At 48.9% G+C, this 21,432-nt stretch overlaps 2 protein-coding genes across 2 annotated transcripts; one reads left to right on the top strand and one right to left on the bottom strand.

Annotated features, from left to right (window-relative positions):
- Positions 1 to 16: 16 nt before the first annotated feature.
- On the bottom strand, positions 17 to 9,898 carry LOC104054447 (ras-related protein Rab-18-B). Its single transcript, XM_009555444.2, has 7 exons — positions 9,754 to 9,898; positions 8,601 to 8,656; positions 8,437 to 8,498; positions 5,222 to 5,294; positions 4,168 to 4,286; positions 3,255 to 3,321; positions 17 to 2,547 (listed from the first exon to the last, which is right to left on the bottom strand). Exons 1-7 carry the CDS (start codon positions 9,840 to 9,842, stop codon positions 2,372 to 2,374), a joined length of 642 nt encoding a protein of 213 aa, XP_009553739.2. The 5' UTR covers positions 9,843 to 9,898; the 3' UTR covers positions 17 to 2,371.
- Positions 9,879 to 19,563, top strand: DUSP3 (dual specificity phosphatase 3). Its single transcript, XM_054088748.1, has 3 exons — positions 9,879 to 10,041; positions 14,542 to 14,768; positions 19,026 to 19,563. The coding sequence occupies exons 1-3, from the start codon at positions 9,920 to 9,922 to the stop codon at positions 19,229 to 19,231; spliced, it is 555 nt and encodes a 184-aa protein (XP_053944723.1). The 5' UTR covers positions 9,879 to 9,919; the 3' UTR covers positions 19,232 to 19,563.
- The last annotated feature ends 1,869 nt before the right edge of the window (positions 19,564 to 21,432 follow it).

The following is a 21,432-nucleotide window of genomic DNA, read 5'->3' as shown; positions in this document are numbered from 1 at the left end:
ACGTAAGGTCAGCAAATCAGCCCTCAGCACAAAGACCACACATGTTTCTTTCACACAGGCAGCCCTTCAACCCAAATTTCCATCTTAATCTTGTTCTATAAAACGCTTCCCTCTTGCCCTTTGCTCAATACCGAACACTATCTTATTACACGCAGATTTTTTAAGGTATAGTTTTTTCTAGTTCAACGTAGCTATAATTTTTAAACCATCCCAACACAATTTGTTTCATAATAAAATATTTATACAAAACAAAAATTAAAGCACATCCCTGCCAAGCAATCTCTGAATTATTTTGATCATAGGCAGGCTGACAGCCAACAAGCCTCTTCAATAGGTTTTTGACGGGTATGTGCAGTATTTTCCTGTTCTTCTTGCCTCTATTTGAGCTATAAACAAAAATGAACATGTGAAAACACATCTTATGGCTAAGGAAATGCTATTTGTAAGGCACATATATATATATATATAAGTGTATATATTGAGAGCAGCCCTGCAGAGAAGTACTTGGGGGTGCTGGTCAGTGAGAAGCTCAACACGAGCCGGCGATCTGCACTATCAGCCCAGAAACCAACCGTGTCCTGGGCTGCATCCAAAGCAGCGTGGCCAGCAGGGAGGAAGGGGATTCTGCCCCTCTGCTCCTCTCTTGGGAGACCTCATCTGAAGGGTTGTGTCCAGTTCTGGAATCCTCAACATAAAAAGGAGATGGAGCTGTTGCAATGGGTACAGAGGAGGCTACAAGGATGATCCAAGGGCTGGAGCACCTTCCATATGAGAGAGGTTGGGGTTGTTCAGCCTGGAAAAGAGAAGGCTCCGAGGAGACCTTAGAGCGACCTTCCAGTACCTGAAGGGGCTACAAGAAAGCTGGAGAGGGGCTGTTCACAAGTGCTTGTGGTGATAGGATGAGGGGGAACAGGTATAAACTGGAGAGAGGCATATTTAGACCAGATGTAAGGAGGAATTTCTTCACAATGAAGGTGGGGAGGCCCTGGCCCAGGTTGCCCAGAGCAGTGGTGGCTGCCCCATCCCTGGAGGGGTTCAAGGCCAGGTTGGATGGGCCTTGGGCAGCCTGAGCCAGTGGGAGGTGTCCCTGCCCATGGCAGGGGTTGGAACTGGATGGGCTTTGAGGTCCCTTCCAACACAAACTACTCTATGATTCTGTATATAGTTGCAAAAGGCCACGGTCAGACTCCTGTCACCGACCCCCTTACACACACACACACACTCCAACCTTTCAGCGAATCCTGTAATTGGACGTTGACTTTGCACAAGGTGGCAGTGCCTAATGGAAGCTCTGGAAGAAGAATGCAACATAAAGACATCTCAGCAGAAACATTTTATACACAATGCAAAGGGTTTAAATCTCCAAAAAGTGGTTCACTTAGTGTGAAACAAGTTTTGTATCCACAAAGGACTGAAGGCAGAAGTCTATAAGGATATTCCAGCAGACAGAGCTACAGTGAGCCCGAGGGTGAGAATGCAGTTGAATGCTAAAAATAACAGCAGAAGAGAACTCTTAAGGCGTTTAACTCTTTGGGAAGTGAGGCAGGAAGGCACTGCAGCCCGGGAGGTGCTATAATTTGGTTCCTTCTTCAAGGTGGTCCCATCTGAAGCCGACACGTTTCCTCATACACTCTTCTACAGGAGCCCCTCTGCGGGTACAATTCTATGTGGGGCCGTTCAGCTTTTCAGAAACACGAGTGGAAATGAAATGCTGACAGCTATAGTTCTACGTCTCTAAACTGTGGATCCATCCCATAACGCTTTGCAATACCCTCCTCAAAACACGCACGCACACGCCTGCCTTCCACCTGCGACAGAAGCAGTAACCTTCTCCGCTCATTCCCACAGCTTCTTCCCATCTCTTCTGACTCTTTCCATCTTAAATCAGGCCATGGCACTTCGGATCCTCCTGTGCAAGAGAAAACGAGCCCATAACGTCATCCTAACAGGAATCGTTGCTGGGCTGCCTCGCACAGTGATGTTGCCTTATTCATTACCCATATTTGTGTCTATATTTATATACGTATTATAAAAACCCACCACCTTTCTCCTTTCCGCACTCGGTCAGTTCAGAAAAAGGCTGTGTCGAACGCCGTACAGCGAAAGCACAAGACTCCCAAGAAGCGCTATGATTTAACAGTAAAAGGTACCAGAAAAAGATCTGGAGATAAAAGTGCATAAGAGAAGGAGAAACTCTATTTTGTTAAGGAATACAATGTGTATTTTGCTAAAAATAGCTAAAAAGGTTGGGGTTTGGATCCACACAACCAGCGCTGGGTCAAACAAGGCACAGAGGAGTGTTTAGAATCCCCCCATCCTGGTTCCTTAAAAAAGAAGTGCACTCGTTTCAGGCAGAGCGGCCACTGGGGATTTAAGAAAGCGGACAGAATCCACCGCATAAGCTCTTATTCCGCTGTGCTGAAGATCCCGTCAGCTCAACTCCTCGCTTCTCTGTGCCTTTGTCCCAAAGATCTGGGGTCTGCAGGATCTTTACGACGAGTTCCTCAAAGGCAAGTTGCACTCCATCCTGTGTCTTGGCACTGGTTTCTGGTGGAGAGGGGGGAAAAAAAGTATTTTATCCTACTTGCAGAGAGTATTCCACTTTTGAAGATGTTCTTTTGGGACCAGAGAGAAGATGTAATTATTTTAGCAAGCAAACCTCCTCTCTCTTCTCCTTTAAAGGCACACTTAGATGGCAGGGGGTTGGAACTGGAGGGGCTTTAAGGTCCCTTCCAGCCCAAACTATTCTATGATTCTAAGAACACAATAAACAGAAACGCATCCCAATCTGAAGCGCCTCATTTTCCCACCTTAAAAAATTCCACAGCTCCCCATTCTCTCCATAATGAAGGAATCATCCTCAGGTTGTGATAGTAAATCAACAAGATAATTATTCCATAACTAAGGTAGGAAACAGAGAATGCTAAAGGAATGACATGTGTTTATTCCGAAACCTTTTCAAGAAGCTTCACTGAAAAGGTACCTTTTAAAAAAAAAAAGAACACAATTTGTTCCCCATTTTTATCTCTTCGCATCATACATTTTATTGTTGATTATGGAAGAGCATCTTTGAAAACAGTTAAAACCCACATCCATGCATATAAAGTGATGCAGCAAAAGGAACCCATATGAATTAGATACTAAAAAAGAAGTAAATCAATCTACCAACAAGAAATACAATCGTACCCTTCATTCACACTTAGCAACACCAAAATAAACGTACGGATACACAAGTTTTCGGCACAGTTACATACCCATAAAAAGCAGCGAGCGCTTCCTAGCAAACTGGAGTCCTTCTTTTCTCTCTACTTCACGATCAGGCTGCAGAGATGAATGGAGAACAGGACTAAAATAAGCGACACTTGCCACTTTTAGGAAGTCCCTGGAAAAAACCAACACTGGAGAAGCAAAGCTTTAATGAAAAGAAAAAGGTTTCTAAAACCATGGGGTAATCAGCAACTGGATTTGCCCACTCTACGGGCAGCTTACTGCCAGGCACGGCTGTTACGGGGGCAAAATGAACAGTAGCAACATCAAATCCATAGGGAATTATGTGTTGCTATGTTCTGGATCAACGAGGAGCAGGATATATTCCAGAAAGGAGGTTTCAGCAGTAAAATCCCTGAAAGTAGGTATCGAAGGATCTGAAAATGGACAGATTTGGGAAAAGGGCAGAGTTCAGGCAAGCTGCACTGGAAACCTCTTGCAGTAAAGCAAGAGAGAAGCGTTTCACTACGCAACAGGTATCTAAGGTACGTCAAACCCCCCTGAGAAACATCCAACCACCCGTGCACCTGGCACGCACGGAGCTGCACGCTCCATCGCCACGGAAGAGCCGGATTCTCCTTCCCCACCACCCGCTAAAGCAAAGCCTGGTCAGAAAGCAAACCGCAAGTTGTGGGGTTGCGCCGCAGTTGACTTCAAGGGTGTAGAGCAGTTTTTAAGGCAGAACCTCCGCTATCTTAAAAGGGGAGTTTCCATTAAAATCTTTTATCGATCACCTACTGAAACGATGTAAAGCAGAGCCCGGCCAAGCCAAGCTCCTCACTTACAGAGCACATCGCCTCCTCACACGCCAGATGGGATGTGCGCTTATCTTGTATTTACACTCTCTCATGACCGAGTAAATCTATGGAAGAGCAGAAGAGGATGCATTTCTAAACTGACCTTATCGGTTTTATTGCCAACTAACATCTTCACAGTGTTGCTTTTGGTGGTATACACCTCCAGCTCGTTCAGCCAGCTCTCCAGTCCTGCGAAAGTGTCTTTTCTTGTAACATCGTAAACTGGGAACAGAGGAAAAAAAGGAGCTTCATAGCTGTAGAGTCTTAAACGTTCACTTCATTATAGCAGAATTACCCTACCAGTTAATTACTGCCCCCAAAGAGCAGCGTTAGGGAATCAGAGAAAGATGCATCAACTATATTCTCTTCCCAGAGCTGGAAAACACTGGCGGCGCCCACCCAAAGACAGAAGACAAACAACTCTACAATGAACCTGTGGATATCGAACTCACCATTTGAAATCTTAAACCTGTTAGTAGTTCTGAATTGGGTCACAGAGAATATTTTGAATTAGGTGTTTTGTCATTTCATGCATAGCTACGTGGCTGCCCTGCTGCTAAAACCACGGATTCTGAGTAAAAAGTGACTTTTGGTCATTGGTAACTTCATAATTGCATTCACTTAATGACTAAGGTTTAAAAAACTGCTTCATAGTCAGAATATTTTGTATGATTTAAGATGTTCAGCCTTCACAAAGCCCAGGAAGAAGAATGCCTTCTGTCTCTAATTGGTGTTGTCACACAGAAAGGGATTAGTTATCCATCACTTGTGCTACAAACCTGATGTTTTATAGCAACCACATCAACAGTTTCTGGGGAAAAAAATAAGTAAAAACATAGTGAGGGGAAAAAAAAATAAGACAAAACCCAATTATATTATTATTATATTACAAGAAACTCTCCAAAGTAACAACTACAAAGCTAATAAGTCATTCCCTCAACAGCTTGCAGTGTGACATCGCGGTATTGTTAATTTAAAGTGTTTTGACAAAGTATTATTTCCTGCCGGTGGTTTTGCATCTTAGTGTTTGAGCTGTTGTAAAACACAGAACTGTTTCTCCGATTCCCTCATTTTTGTAAAGACACGGACGTTTACGTAGTAATGATTCCGAAAAGTGTGGATTTCATGGTTTTTTTTTTTTTCCATATAGCTCCTACCTAAAATAACCCCTTGAGCTCCTCGGTAATAACTGGGAGTCAGTGTTCTAAAGCGCTCCTGTCCTGCTGTGTCCTACAGGAGGGGAAAAGAAGACACACAGACAAAATCAAATCTATTCAGACCAAAAAAAAAAGGGATTTTAAACTATATACGATAAAGCAATGAACAGTAAGGATATAAAACGGGTTATGAACGGGAGTGGGGCAGACTTCTACTAGAAATAAGGAGGAATTTCTTCATGATGGGAGTGGTGAGACATTGGAAGAGGTTGTCCAGCGTAGTGGTGGCTGCCCCATCCCTGGAGGTGTTCAAGGCCAGGTTGGATGGGGCTTGGAGCAATTGGATCCAGTGGGAGGTGTTGGATCCATGGCAGAAGGTGGAACTGGATGGTTTTTAAGGTCCCTTCCAACCCAAACTATTCTATGATTCTATGATATATGAAACCATAAGACAACAGAAGGAGGGAGGCCGTCAGAAAGCATTAGCAGCAGCAACAACAAATTGATAAGGAGGGGTAGAAAAGCACGGAGAGGATACGACTGAAGGTTAAAATAAGCGCAGACCCCTGTAACGTAAGCGAGACAACAAGCGAGCCAGCAGGACTCAAGGGAAACACATAAAAGGCAATCGCTGCAAGCCGAGCAGCCACGTTTAATCTATTAACAATCAGCTGAACTGAATGAGGTGAGGAATAAATGATTTTCCAACGAGAGACACTGCAGGAAAGGAGACTGAGTGGTTCCAAACTCTTCCCTTTGCTCCTCCATAGCAGGAAAGGAGAATCCAGTTAGAAAGAACTACTTCCAGTTTGCTAGGACTCTAAGCAGATAGGAAATCTGAAAGCAGTAGCTTCATTCAAACTATTACTACAGGACGTCACCCGTTCTCCAGAATCTTTGAATTAAGTGCAATGTGAACTGCAAAAACCCTCAGAATGAAAAATTAGCTCCTAAGTTCAATGTGAACTGAAAAAACCCTCCGAACAAAAAATAAGGAGGCAAAAGGATTACACAAATACCTGTAAGGAAAATAATTATTTAGATTTACGTACAAATGACAAGGCAAACAGTTCCACTGCCATTTATTTCTTTGTTAAAAATTGAACCAAAATTGGCGATATATTTATTTAATTGGAGTCAGCCATCGTTACAAAGGAGACGGTACTCTCGGCCACCCGTGCACAGAAGGACACAGAAGCGGAAGCCTCTTTATGACCTTGATGCATTCAAGTTTTTCATTCATACTGCACCACTTTCCCCCTAATTTGCAGTCGCTCGTGAAGCCGGTGCAGACGGCTGCTAGAGCGCCCGTTCCAGCCACACACCTTGAGCAAGTTCTGGCCTGGCTTCCGATTTCCCAGCACGGAGACACACCTTGGTGTGATTATTGGGGCAAACCCTTCTCGGTTACTCTCAGGAAAGCTCCTGCTCCGTGTGCAGCGCGTTCAGCGCATACACAATAACACACGCTCGCTTGCCAGAGCAAGTGGAACTTCAGCTCTCTGCACGCCGCGCACCAAGTGTGAATGAAAAGAATTCCACTTTTGGCCTTTATGTTACTTTTGTTAATACTGCAAAGACACATTTGTGCTCTTTCCAATCGTCCCAACTACTTAACCAGTAACGGTGTGTTCTTTCTCAAATACCTATGACCATACACATAAAATCTCTTCTTTCTACGGCTCTTTCACACCATTTAGGAGAATAAATGTAGCTCTTCTGTATTCCAAATGATCCTGATCTGATTTCCTACATTGCACGTGCTGGAAGTGTAGCATCAGGAAGTTCAGGACAAACATTTCAGTCTCCCAGTAAATCTGAACCAACCTCTTCATGGAAAGAGTCATGGGGCACTGGAACAGCTGCCCAGGGAGGGGGTCGAGTCGCCTTCCCTGGAGGTGTATAAGGAATGGGTGGATGAAGTGCTCAGGGACATGGTTTAGGGAGTGTTAGGAATGGTTGGACTCGATGATCCAATGGGTCCTTTCCAACCTGGTGATTCTATGATTCTAATAGTTCAGGACTAAGTATATATATAATTTTAACTGGAACAAATCCTCTGGACTGTTGCCATCACGGCATACGCAGAGCTGCTGCACAACCCCTTGAGAGAATCCTGCAACTCTTCACCCAGAACATCACTTTTCTGCAGTTCACTCAACTAAAGCGCTCTCTGTCTTAGGAACGTTTCTGGGTCAGACGGGTGCAAAACGCCTCCCCCCTTTCCAGCAAGGCCAAGTCTTCAAAAGCCTCGCACTGCAGGGAGGGTTTGAGAAACCGAGCTGCACAAGTGCAGGAAAGTGCAAAGTCTTGACTTGAGACCTTCTAGCGACCTTCCAGTACCTGAAGGGGCTACAAGAAAGCTGGAGAGGGGCTGTTCACAAAGGCTTGTGGGGATAGGACGAGGGGGAATGGGGATAAACTGGAGAGGGGCAGATTTAGGCCTGACATAAGGAAGACTTTCTTCATCATGAGAGCAGTGAGGCCCTGGCCCAGGTTGCCCAGGGAGGCTGTGGCTGCCCCATCCCTGGAGGGGTTCAAGGCCAGGTTGGATGGGCCTTGGGCAGCCTGAGCCAGTGGGAGGTGTCCCTGCTCATCGCAGGGGGGTTGGAACTGGATGACCTTTAAGGTCCCTTCCAACCTAAATTATTCTATGATTCTATGACTAGAGCTGAGGGCAGTTCCACACCTGGAGCAACAGAGAATTCCTTTGGGCTTTGAGAGACCTTCATCTGCAGCTGCTGCTGGACCCTCACGGCAGACAGTCATCCCACGTGCATTTGCATCGTAAGGACAGTCTCACCATGCAGGAGATGTTAGCAAGGGCAGAGAAAGGAAGAGGAAACAAAACCCACAAAAAGAAGCTCTCCGAGGTTTCACATCTGTCGAGATGCTGACAGGAAAGCTGGAGAGGGGGCCCAGCAGGGACAGGATGAGGGGGAATGGTTTTGAGCTGAAAGAGGGGAGATTGAGATGAGATCTTAGGAAGAAATGTTTTGCTGTGAGGGTGGGGAGGCCCTGGCCCAGGTTGCCCAGAGCAGTGTTGGCTGCCCCATCCCTGGAGGGGTTCCAGGCCAGGTTGGATGGGGCTTGGAGCAACCAGATCCAGTGGGAGGTGTCCCTGCCCATGGCAGGGGTTTGGAACTGGATGGGCTTTGAGGTCTCTTCCAACCCAACCCATTCCATGAGAACAAAAACTACGCAGCAAAACCTACCCATATAGCCAGCTGCACCGCGTGCCCATCTATCACCATTTTCTTCACTTTAAAATCAACACCTGAGGGGTAAGAAGGGAAGGCCCATCAGACCATGCGGATCCCCGACTCGCACCAGAGGGGCTGAATGACCATCAGCGAAGCTGTCCCGGTCCCGGACTCACCGATGGTGGGCTTCTGGCTGGGATCGAAGGCGCCGCCAGTGAACCTCAGCAGAAGGCTGTAGGGACAGAACCACCACTTCAGTCCAGTGCAGAGTTGGGCTTTGAGCGACGCGCAGGGCTTGGAGCCCGATGAGGGGCACGGAGCGCTGACCGCAGCCCAGTGCGGGGCGCGGAGCATGGAGACCTGTGCGGAACGCGGAGCTCAGAGCTTGGAGCTCAGTGCTCAGAGCTCGTCTGGCCAAGGGTGGTGGAGCCCAGAGCTCATCCTGGTGAGGGGTGCGGAGCCCGGAGCTCAGCCCAATGCAAGCTCGGAGCTCCGAGCTCATGCGGGAGAAGGTGGCGGAGCTCGGAGCATGGAGCTCAGAGCTTAGAGCTCATCCAGGCGAGGGGCGCGGAGCCCACAGCTCAGCCCGGTGCACGCCCGGAGCTCAGAGCTCTGAGCACATCCAGGCGAGGGGGAGCTCAGAGCTCGTCCGGGCGAGGGTGGCGGAGCTCGGAGCACGGAGCTCGGAGCTTAAAGCTCATCCAGGCGAGAGGCGCGGAGCCCGGAGCTCAGCCCGGTGCAGGAGCGGAGCTCAGAGCTCATCCGGGCGAGGGTGGCGGAGCTCAGAGCATGGAGCTCAGACCTTAATGCTCATCCGAGCGAGGGGCGCGGAGCCCGGAGCTCAGTCCGGTGCAGGCTCGGAGCTCATCCGAGCGAGGGGAGCGAACCCCGGAGCTCAGCTCGGTGCAGGCGCGAAGCTCAGAGCCCGGACCTCATCCAGGCGAGGGTGGCGGAGCTCGGAGCATGGAGCTCGGAGCTTAGAGCTCATCCAGGCCAGGGGAGCGGAGCCCGGAGCTCAGCCCGGTGCAAGCTCGGAGCTCATCCGGGCGAGGGGAGCGGAGCCAGGAGCTCAGCCCGGTGCAGGCGCGGAGCTCGGAGCTCATCCGGGCGAGGATGGCGCAGCCCGGAGCTCAGCCGGTGCAGGCGCGGAGCTCGGAGCCCGGACCTCTGAGGTCATCCGGAGCTCAGCCGGTGCAGGCGCGGAGCTCGGAGCCCGGACCTCTGAGGTCATCCGGAGCTCAGCCCGGTGCAGGCGCGGAGCTCATCCGGGCGAGGGTCGCGGCGCTCGGAGCCGTCCCGGCGCGGGGCCCCTCCCGCCCAGTGCCGCACCTGGATTTGCCCACCGCGCTGTCCCCGACGAGCAGCAGCTTCACCGTCAGCCCCGCCGCCTCCATCCCTCGCGGCTCCCGCAGCGCCATCCGGGGCGGTACCGCCTCTCGGCCGGGGCGGGGCGGGCGGGGCGGGGGCTGCGGCGGGGAGCGGCTCGGGCCCGGCCATGTCCGATTACCGGCTCTCGGTGGAGGAGCTCAACGAGCTGCTGGCCAACGGCAGCGGCTGCTACAGCCTCCCCAGCGCCCACAGCAACGAGGTGGTGCCGCGCGTGCACGTGGGGAACGCGTGAGTGCGGGGGGACCGGGGGGGGGCGGGACCGGGGGGGACCGGGCAGGGGAGGGGGGAACGGGGGGGGCGAGGGGGGATAAGGGGACGTGGGGGATGCGGGGGAAAAGGGGATGGGGGGATACGGGGATACGAGGATGTGGGGGATAAGGGGGTGTGGGGGATAAGGGGATGTGGGGGATAAGGGGGTGTGAGGGATAAGGGGATGTGGGGGATGTGGGGATACGAGGATGTGGGGGATAAGGGGATACGAGGATGTGAGGGATGTGGGGGATGCGGGGATGTGGGGGATGCGGGGATGTGGGGGGTGTGGGGCAGGGGGTTGTGGGGGTGGGGGATGGGGGATGTAGGGCAGCAAGTGTCAGGGATGCAGGACAGGGGATGTGGGGGATACAGGGATGTGGGGGGTGTGGGGCAGGGGGTTGTGGGGATGGGGGATGGGGGGCAGCAGGTGTCAGGGATGCAGGGCAGGGGATGCGGGGGATATGAGGATGTGGGGGATATGGGGATGTGGGGCAAGGGATGTGGTGCAGCAGGTGTTGGGGATGTAGGGCAGGGGGTTGTGGGGATGCAGGATGGGGGATGTGGGGCAGCAGGTGCCAGGGATGTGGGGCAGGGGATGCAGACAGGGGATACCAGGGTGGTGGGGCAGAGGATGTAGGGCAGGGGGTTGTGGGGATGCGGGATGGGGCATGCGGGGCAGCAGGTGCCAGGGATGCGGGGCAGGGGATGCAGGGGATGTGGGGCAGGGGATGTGGGGATGTGGGGCAGCAGGTTCCAGGGATGTGGGGCAGGGGATACCAGAGATGTGGGGCACGGGATGGGGGGGATGTTGGGCAGGGGATGTGGGCAGAGGATACCAGGGTTGTGGGGCAGGGGATGCAATGATGTGGGGATGCAGGACGGGGAATACGGGGCAGCAGGTATTGTGGGGCAGGGCAGGGGATGCCAGGGTTGTGGGGCAGGGGATGCCAGGGATGTGGGGACAGCAGGTGCCAGGGATACAGGATGGGGGATACAGGGATGTGGGGCAGGGGCTGCGGGGCAGGGGGTACTGGGGTTGTGGGGGATGCTGAGGATGTGGGGCAGGGGATGCAGGACAGCAGGTGTGGAGGAGGGATACCCAGGGCAGGGGATGCCAGGGATGCAGGACAGGGGATGTGAGGCAGGGGATGTGGGGATGATGTGGAATGGAGCCTGTGGGGCAGAGGATGTGGGGATGCAGGATGGGGGACATGGGGAGGGGGATGCTGGGGATATGCGGTTGCCGGGAGGGATGCGTGGCTCCAGGGAGCTCTGAGATGGGAGGAGAGCCATGGGGCTGGAGGGGATGAGATGGCTCTTGAGATGGAAGGGGATACCCCTGTGTGTTGGGCTGCATCCACAGCAGTGGGACCAGCAGGACAAGAGAGGGGATTCTGCCCCTCTGCTCCGCTCTCACCTGGAGCGCTGTGTTCAGCTCTGGAGTCCTGAGCACAGGAAGGACATGGAGCTGTTGGTGTGAGTCCAGAGGAGGCCATGGAGATGATTATTCAAGGGTTGGAGCACCTCCTGTTTGAGAACAGGCTGAGAGAGTTGGAGTTGTTCATCCTGGAGAAGAGGAGGCTCCGGGGAGACCTCAGAGCAGCTTCCAGTTCGGAAAGGGGCTCCAGGAAAGCTGGAGAGAGGCTCTGGATCAGGGAGGGCAGGGGCAAGGAAACTGGTTTGAAGCTGAAAGAGTGGAGATTGAGATGAGATCTTAGGCAGAAATGTTTTCCTGTGAGGGTGGGGAGGCCCTGGCCCAGGTTGCCCAGAGCAGTGGTGGCTGCCCCATCCCTGGAGGGGTTCAAGGCCAGGTTGGATGGGGCTTGGAGCAACCGGATCCAATGGGAGGTGTCTCTGCCCATGGCAGGGGGTGGGACTGGATGGGCTTTGAGTTCCCTTCCAACCCAAATCATTCCATGATCCCATGATATTAAACTCCTTCGCATTCAGCACCGCAGGCTTTGTGCGTAGGTGGCTCCAAGGCATCACTAAAGCTTTCGGTACTCTGCGTGAGAAATCAACCAGAACTTTGTTTGGGGCCCATAGTTGCAGTTGATGAGTCAGTCTTGTTCTCCTCTATCATCTGCGCACAGCTTGGGATACATCTCCTATTTGAAGGTCTCTTGGTGCAGCGTGATTAGTGCAACAGAGGCCAAAAAGAAGCCATGAGATGAGCACCAGTCTCCTTACGGAATCTCGGAGGAGTCATTGGAAGCACTTTGCGTTGAGTTGTGGAGAAGTCCGGGAAGGCAGTATAGCAGCAGAAGACAATAACGTTGTCATTTGATCTCATAGTCAAATCTCAGCTTTCACTTGGATGGATTAAACCTTTCTGCAATCTACGGCCACATTTATAGTTACGAGCTGCCGAGATTTTATAACAATAAGAATTCAGAGTAGAGGTTTTGGCGTAGGATGGGTTGGAATCCCAATACGTGGCACAAAAACGTTAGAATTTAAATAAGAACTCCTGGGAAACCATCAAAACATCTGAGTGAGGTTCAAAACTTCTGCTGGAAAGCTTTTAGAATATTTGGGATGGGGATGCTGTTGTGTCTCCTTGTGAGTAACTCATCTTTAAGATCAAAATGATAGTGCAGACACATCCAGGAGGATGAGATTAAATTGGCTAGAGGAACAATTTATCTGTCGAATGACTTTGAGTGGCAGAGCCAAAGTACTGGGTCTTCCGTGCAAGAAAAAGAAATGGATAACCCATGAAGCGATTCTTTGTTCTTAATGCACTGGAAGTGCAGGAGTCTTGTAAGGAGCATGAATGGCCTTCTCCCAAAATTAATATTAAATTAGGGAGCTGTAGGGGAAGAAGCAGTGAGGAAACTGTTTTGTATAAATTTAACAGTGGATATTACAATGTGTTAATGTCCTGGCATTTTTTGGCCATTAAGGACTTGGTTTATTTGCTTATAATTGCAAATGGCAATACTTTATAGCCTCATATAGCCTTAATTACTGGCATATAGCTCTCTACAACCTGTGCTTTGTGCCTGGTAGAATTATTTCTCTCTGTTCAAAACCACCATTCCCTGCTAGGGTTACTCGCAGGATGAGGAGCTCTCAATCTTCCACGTTAAAAACAGATAAGAGTTAGTGATTTGTCTTCCGGAAACAGCAGAAGCTGATGTTAACGTCTCTCTGCTATTTGGAGGAGCTGACATTTCAACATTGACCATGAGGCAGCCGGAATGAAATGTTAAGGATGGGAGAGATGCAAGGGCTGTTTGGAAAGGGAGAAAAAAATAGCGTAAAAAAAACCCCTCTCTTTTAAAAAACTCTCTTTTTCGCTTTGCCAGGGCTGGGTTTGTGTCTGGGGGAGCCAGGCTGGGTTGGCATATTGAACCACAATCCCAAGCCATGAGTTTCTGTTGATCCTGACCACTATCAGATATATACTAACCTATATATGGTTACTTAAACCATATACTCACCCCGTTGAGCACAGGAGCTCATGGTCCAATTACCACTTTTTTGGGGGGCCTCGCGCTGTAGGATTTACTGTTGCAAGCAGAAATCCCCAGGCACTGATCCTCATCCCCTGGCACAGATGATGTCCTGCCAGATGGAAAAATCTGTCAACATTTGTTTGGGTAATGAATCTTTACAAGTATTTGGCTCCCGGCCGTAGTTGTTGGCGCGGGCGGCACAAAATGTTGACGCTTTAGTTGTGCATCTGCTTAGGCAACGATTGAAAGGGTCACTGGGAGAAAAAGAGAACTCCAGGTGTTCATCGAGCCTTGAATTCCATGAAGATTGTAAGTAAATGCATTCGGATTCATATAGATATAACCAACCGGTTTGGGTATTGACTATAACAAGCCTTGCCAGGTCTTTCCATGACTTCAAAGCTGTTGAATTGCGCAGGGGCAGAAGCCTCCACCTCCGAGGAGTCGTCGGATGAGACTTTTGAAGGTGCTTTCTATCTTCCTGTGGCCTGAGAAGGAGCCAGAGCTGGTTTTCGGTGTTGTTGCCCCTGAAATGTCTGTCTGTCTGGACCATCTGCTGAGTAGCAAGCACTGCTCACCCAGCCCTGCGCTGCTGCTGGTTTACAGCAGAGGCGTTTTTAGAACTGATTTTCAATTATCTTATGGAGATAATGGTTAATCTTAGAAGTGACTGTCCTGGGCTTTCTGTTATATCCAATACTTTCTTACTTTGGTCAGAATTTTTTATTCAGAATGAGTTCTAATTCTGTCCCGTGCGAGGCTCGACCGGATTAAGTTTCTGGTGTTGTCAGCCAAGAAAGCACCGTTTGCTCATGTACAAATAGCGACCGTGGCTCTAAATAACTCTGTGGATTTACAATCTGTGTCTAATTCACTTCTGAGCGCAGCGTATTTATCATCTATTAACAGAAAAAAATCAAAGAATTTGGTTATCGGTCCCTCCTGGGGGCATCATAAACACTGAGGTGTCCTTCACCAGGTTCTCATTGTTTTCTTGACCCTTTTTGTCATACAGGTTTGTAGCCAAGAACATTACGAAGCTGCAGCATCTGGGGATAACCCATGTTCTGAACGCAGCGGAGGGGAAGTCGTTCATGCATGTGAACACTAACGCCGAGTTCTATGAAGGCACAGGCATCCGATACCACGGCATTAAAGCCAATGATACGCCGGAATTTAACCTTAGTCGCTATTTTGAGGAGGCAGCTGACTTTATAGAGAAAGCACTTGCCCAGAAGGATGGTAAGGCAAACCAAAATATCTTCCTGCTGTGTTTTCTCTGCGCTGCATGAGTTTCTCAGCAATTGTTTTATGGTTTGAAATGGTTCTTTGTGCGGTTTATTGGCTGAACAACCAAGTCAGGAATTCAGATTAAGGCTTTGGCTCAAAGACACCAGAATACACAGTAAGACATCTAAATCTTCTGTCTGTACGTGTAGGTCTCCAGGATATGGAAGTCTTTCACTGTAGGGGTGACTTTGATAAGTGAAATGGCTGCTGCATCCTATAATAGCGCCTTTCTGGGAAGACGTGTTCCGATTTTTATATTATTTTATTATATAATTATTGCTTAGGGACATGGGTTAAGGGAGCGTTAGGAATGGTTGGACTCGATGATCCAGTGGGTCCTTTCCAACCTGGTGATTCTATGATTCGAGGATTGTATTTTTCCATTAGAAACGGTAAATTGGGTAAAAAAAAATTTAAAAAAATAAGTTCAGGGTCTAAAAGTTGGTTTAGGACACTCGAAATTATACGTTAAAAGCAGAAGTGAACAAGTAATGCTTTGCTGAGGAGCACTCGCACAACCTGCTGTATGGGTTTTCCTTCCAAATATATCGCGAGGAGCGAGGCTGTGGCTTTACGGTTTTATTACATAAAGTCATTAAATTATTTTATGTGATGATTAATTCTTTATTCCCTAGGATTGCAGGAAGGCTGGAGATTATATCTGCAATGTTCTTGATTGCCACATTTCTCTACCGGGTGTTTCCTCAGAGGAGACTTAGTGCAGTGGGCCAGAGGGTGGTGGTTGTTATTTCAGCATATCAATTATTTCCACATATGCTTAATTTCTTGCTTGCTTCATGACTGAATATGAGAAAGGAGGAATGATCCTAGTTCTTGATGTGGAGTGGGCAAGCAGGGGTGATAGAACCGTGGATGTGTGAAATTTTACCTCCGATTTGGTGAAATATGATAAATTCAGAAAGCTGAAATGAGAGTTTAACCACATCAGCTGTGCCGTGACTGTCCCTACTCAGTTTGATCTGAAGAGTTCCAGACTCAATCTGAATTTACAGTAGCAGTTCTGTTTGCTGAGTGGTGCGGTTGCTACAGCGGAAGGATGGGATGTCATCCAGAGGGTTGTGGACAGGCTGGAGAAGTGGGGCTGGGAGAACCTCATGAGGTTCAACGAAGCCAAGTGCAGGGTCCTACACCCGGGTCAAGGCAATCCGCGGTTTCAGTACATGATGGGGAATGATGTGATTGAGAGCAGCCCTGAGGAGAAGGACTTGGGGTGCTGAGGGATGAGAAGCTCGACATGAGCCACAACGTGTGCTCACAGCCCAGAAACCAACCGTGTCCTGGGCTGCATCCAAAGCAGCGTGGCCAGCAGGGAGGGAGGGGATTCTGCCCCTCTGTTCCTCTCTTGGGAGACCTCATCTGGAGGGTTGTGTCCAGTTCTGGAATCCTCAACGAAGGAAGGAGATGGAGCTGTAGGAATGGAATTCAGAGGAGGCCACAAGGATGATCCAAGGGCTGATAGAGCACCTCCCATACAAGGACAGGCTGAGAGAGTTGGGGTTGTTCAGCCTGGAGAAGAGAAGGCTCCCAGGAGACCTTATAGCGACTTTCCAGTACCTGAAGGGGCTACAGGAAAGCTGGGGAGAGACTATTCATAAAGTCTTGTGGTGATAGGATGAGGGTCAATGGGTATAAACTGGAGAGGGGCAGATTTAGACTGGACATAAGGAGGAATTTCTTCACCATGAGAGTGGTGAGGCCCTGGCCCAGGTTGCCCAGAGCAGTGGTGGCTGCCCCATCCCTGGAGGGGTTCAAGGCCAGGTCGGAAGGGCCTTGGGCAGCCTGAGCCAGTGGGAGGTGTCCCTGCCCATGGCAGGGGGTGGAACTGGATGATCTTTAAGGTCCCTTCCAACACAAACTATTCTATGATTCTATGATTCTTCCAGTCTTGGTCACCCTCTGCCACGTCTGCCACTTAAGGTGATAAACAAATAGGTGATGCTGGAGCCAGTTGTAAGATTTAATCAGTACTGAAATGCGATAATTTTGTTTGATACTGAAGTGTAGAGTAAGAGCAGTGCCGTGAAGAGGAATGCAGTAGTATTTTCCTTCCATGTCATTTTAGTGTTGTAGTCGCATGAAGTGCTGGAAGGCAGATCCGGTAAACGAAAGGGCTGGAAGGCAGTCCTAAAGACACCGCCCTTTAGAAACCCTTTTGCTTCTCATCATTTGCAGAGAGGAAATCAATTCTCTTCCACGTGTATGATCAAGAATCTCTAAATCCTGCTAATTTATGGGTGCGGGCTCTCAAGAAATGTTGAATGACTTGTTTCACCGTTAACCCACTACTGAGTGCAGATTTGCCTTGAGTTGAGAAGCCTCCGCAGCTCAAGGCAAGCGTGGTAGCTGTGGTTCAAACCAAGTTGTGGTTATGAGGAAAATGTGTGTATATGGTTCATCTGTTCTTTTGTATCAGAAAAACATTTACTCTGGAGAGTAGCCCGGGGCCATATCTCTCTTTGGGAAGGGGAGAATTTTTGTGTCTGGAGAAAGCAGGTCAAAGAGGAAGCAGCTGAGAAGCAATAAAATCAAATTAGATTTCTCAAAGGGCGTGGTGTCCTGCTTTATCGTTGGATGCCTGTCTATGGGATTTACCCACGTGGTGGACTGAGCTTGGCTGGTGCCCACCAGGCTGCTCTGTCGCTATGCCTCCTCAGGGAATAATACAAGGAAAAGTTGGTAGGTCAACATAAGGACACGGAGATCACTCAACAATTACCTCACAGGCAAAACAGATTCAACTTGGGGAAACTAATTTAATCGGAGTAAGATAATGAGAAATAAAGTCAAATCGGAAAACATCTTCCTCCCCACCTTCTTCCCACGTTCAGCTTCGCTCCCAATCTTCTCTGCTTTCTCCCACAGAGTGGCACAGGGTGACAGGGAATGGGAGTTATGGTCAGTTCATCACACGTTGTCTTTGCTGCTCCTTCCTCCTCACTCTGTTCTCCTGCTGCAGTGTGGTGTCCCACCTACAGGAGATAGTCCTCCTACACAAACTTCTCCAGCATGGATCCTTTCCACAGCGTGCTGTCCCTGAGGAATGAACTGCTCCAGCGTGGGGGCCCAGTGGGGTCGCAAGTACTGCCAGCAAACCCGCTCCCACATGGCCTGCCCTTCATGGAGTCCTGGGTCCTGCCAGGAGCCTTCTCCAGTGTGGGCTTCTCACAGCTTCACAGCCTCATAAAATCATAGAATCACCAGGTTGGAAAAGACCTCTTGGATCATTGAGTCCAACCATTCCTTTCTGCCACTAAACCATGTCCCTGAGCACCTCGTCTACCCATCTTCTAAACCCCTCCAGGGATGGGGACTCCACCCCCTCCCTGGACAGCCTCTGCCAGTGCCCCATGACCCTATCCATGAAAAATCTTTTCCTGATATCCAGTCTGACCCTCCCCTGGTGCAGCTTGAGGCCATTCCCCCTTGTCCTGTCCTCTGTCACTTGGGAGAAGAGCCCAGCTCCCTCCTCTCCACAACCTCCTTTCGGGAATCTCCTTGCTTTGGCATGGAGTTCTCCACAGGCCGCAGGTGGATATCTATACCGTGGACTTCCATGCCTGCCTGGAGTACCTCCTCCCCCCTCCTCCTCTGACCTTGGTGTCTGCAGAGTTGCTGTTTCTGGTTCTTGTTGCTGCAGGGTCAGCGGTTTCGCTTACTTGGCTGTTAATGTGGCTTCTTAAACAGCCGGAGAAGTAGGTGGGTATGATCCAGCATGGAGTTAGCACAGGAATTGGCAGCAATGCAGCAAAAAAGGAAAGGCTGGATATCTTTGAAGACGTTCAATATATGACAACCAGCAGCTTTCTCTGTCTTCAGTAACTTTTCAGTCTTCAATAACTTTGCGTTATTTATTTAGGCTCTTTGGTACTGGTCATCTTCAGGGACTTATACTGAACCACAAAAGATTGGAGAAGCGTAGCAAATAGAATACAGTTTGACTCTTTGTAATATAGGGGCAAATATGTGAATGTTTGATATATAACCATTTTTTCCTGTGTTGTCCTTGATGGCACACTATGCAGCCACTAACAGCGATAGCACCTTTCTTCCAAGTTCTACTTGTCTTCTGTAGCATTCAGAATTGACGGTTCTCAAGCTGCTGAAGAACTAATATCATTATGCAATTTCCTGTTGCTTTTCAAACATATATTCCAGCATAACCCAAATTATGATCTATTTTCCCTACAGGCCAAGTGTTTGTGCATTGCCGTGAGGGCTACAGCCGTTCTCCTACACTGGTCATCGCCTACCTCATGCTTCGCCAGAACATGGATGTCAAGACTGCACTGAGCACTGTCCGGCAGAAGCGAGAGATTGGTCCCAATGATGGTTTTCTTAGGCAGCTTTGCCAACTCAATGAGAGATTAGTGAAGGAGGGCAAGCTGAAACCCTAGAACAGAGCACTGAAGTGTTGTTTGAAGTTGCTCAGACCATCAGAGGACACCTTATGTGCTTTAGATTCCCAAACCCCAATCACCAAGCTAAATCACATAACCTAAGGGAGACGGAATTCCTGCTCTTGTCAAGTAAAAGTACCTTTCATGAGCTCTGGGTCAGTCTTTCAAGATGGCACAGAATTGTGTCACTGTTGGAAGCTGTTGCAATAAAGGGGTGGTTTGAGAGATGTAATTCCAGTGATAACGACTGTCTCCACATGCATTTCAGAGCCCCTGCAGACCCTGTAGCAGATTAGGTTTGTGTTGACGTTGCGTGTGATTCATTTAACCCTGTCACCGTTTGCTGAGCACCCCAATGCATCTCTTCACTCGCTCCTATTTGAAGTACTGTATTTTCTAAAGCTTCTTTTTGATGCTCACAGGTGCCTAAAGTTTGAGTGGAGGAGCTTCAAGGAACAGAGAAGCTTATATACGAATGCGCAGATGCACTCGCTTGTCACATGAAGTGTATGCAGTGTTGTGTTGAGTGTGGATTTATGCAATACGCAGTGTGTGGTAGTAAAGCCATTCAGAGCCCGATCTTGACGCACACTGGATTTCCAAGAATATTTGTACCTCTTGCTGCTGTGATTGACGTGAAATGGTCTGATACTGAAATGCTGCTTTATTTTTGTGTGGAAGCCATAGTAGAGAAAAAAAAAACCAAACCATCGAGAGTGAATGAGGAAGAAACGTGAGCAAGGAAGAAATAACGTCTGGATTCAGAGTGCTTGTATTGGATGTATGATAAAGTCCTAAGTATCAGGAGACGATGGCTCCGAGGCTTGTGTTGAATTAGTGTCTCTCTCTCTTCTTTACTTCTAGTTAACATGGAATGAGCACATATGCAGGTTACGAGTACGTATGCAGTTTACAAACACATATTCAGATGGCTTCCAGGAGGGCAGCACGCGTGCTTACAAAGCAGTTTGCAGAAGCCAGCTCTTGCGTTCTTGGGCTGCTTGCACAGTATTATTAAATAGAACGGAGCATTGTTACGTACCACATGGAAGAGGAAACATGTTCCATTCTGTTAAAAATCCATCATACCTTGATTCTGTTTGACGTACTGGGGAAACGCATCATTGCAGTGTTGGGAGAGGAAGCATTGTTTACAGAGGCAAACCCTAATCTAACCCTAATCTATGTCTGACTTTGTTTGGCGATGAGTACCTGTGCGCTAGAGTGCTGTATTAACACAAAGAATCTCCCAGTGCAAGCTTGGAATTGCTGGTTGAACTAACAGAACCTAGAATGATGGAATCGTAGAAGAGTTTGGGTTGCATGGGACCTTAAAGCCCAGCCAGATCCAACCCCTCTGCCATGGATCTGGTTGCTCCAAGCCCCATCCAACCTGGCCTCGAACACCTCCAGGGATGGGGACTCCCCACCCTCACAGTGAACCAGTTCTTTGTAATATCTAATCTAATCCGAGAGGTATCTCTTGCCTTTTTATCCGTGCTTTAATGGAGTTCTAGATAGGAAATCGTAGCACCGTTTTAAAAAGAAACCCTATTGTAGTAACACACCACTCTGGTTTTGTATATTCAGCTCACTAACCAAAAAAAATCACACGGGACATACATTGGTTTAGTTGGGGTTGTTGCAGCTGGGTAGTATTTTGGGGATGGAGTGGCAGCGGGAGCTCTGTACAGCTAGATAGCATCCTTGAAATGAAAATTCCAGAGGTGATTATTCTAGCTGAAGACCTTATTTCTGTTCCCTTGCACAGGACGGGAACTGCCAGACCAAGCGGTCTTTGCTGTGTCCTTTAAAGGGACAGCACAGCTGGGAAATGCTCCAAAAGGGCTTCCTTTCACCTCCCTGCAGTCAGTCAGCGTGTAGGGCTTCCTTTGGAGCCGGATGGCTCAAGTAATAACAAGCAGTAGCTACTGGTACCGGCTACTCCCCCAACCTTTTGCTTCCTCTCCTTCAATCAGTAGTAAGTGAATCACTGCTTCAATATTCCCAGTTCCTAATTTCATGCTGTGTAACTTGGGGAAAAGAAACACTGGTTTTGTCGTTTCTACGGTACTGACTTTTCCACACTGCAGTCTTATTTATAAATCATCCTTTAAATTTTTTTACTATCTTGTTTTATGTTTTGTTTCTATCTTACCTCACACCACGTGTTCATAAAGGCCATCTGCACTGCAAGA

This window comes from Cuculus canorus, chromosome 25, assembly GCF_017976375.1.
Source record: "Cuculus canorus isolate bCucCan1 chromosome 25, bCucCan1.pri, whole genome shotgun sequence".
In the NCBI taxonomy this organism is placed as follows: domain Eukaryota; kingdom Metazoa; phylum Chordata; class Aves; order Cuculiformes; family Cuculidae; genus Cuculus; species Cuculus canorus.
Note: the sequence above shows the minus strand (reverse complement) of the source record. Positions and strands in the feature narration are given on the sequence as shown.

Excerpts from the sequence above, each read along its gene's own strand:
- LOC104054447 (XM_009555444.2), bottom strand. The coding sequence starts at position 9,842 with ATGGCGCTGCGGGAGCCGCGAGGGATGGAGGCGGCGGGGCTGACGGTG. Across the intron at positions 4,287-5,221 it reads AGCTCAAGGGGTTATTTTAG|TTTACGATGTTACAAGAAAA; the intron begins GTAGGAGCTATA and ends CTCTGTTCCCAG. Across the intron at positions 2,548-3,254 it reads GCGCTCGCTGCTTTTTATGG|AAACCAGTGCCAAGACACAG; the intron begins GTATGTAACTGT and ends CCTCTCCACCAG.
- DUSP3 (XM_054088748.1), top strand. The coding sequence starts at position 9,920 with ATGTCCGATTACCGGCTCTCGGTGGAGGAGCTCAACGAGCTGCTGGCC. Across the intron at positions 10,042-14,541 it reads CGCGTGCACGTGGGGAACGC|GTTTGTAGCCAAGAACATTA; the intron begins GTGAGTGCGGGG and ends TTTGTCATACAG. Across the intron at positions 14,769-19,025 it reads AGCACTTGCCCAGAAGGATG|GCCAAGTGTTTGTGCATTGC; the intron begins GTAAGGCAAACC and ends TTTTCCCTACAG.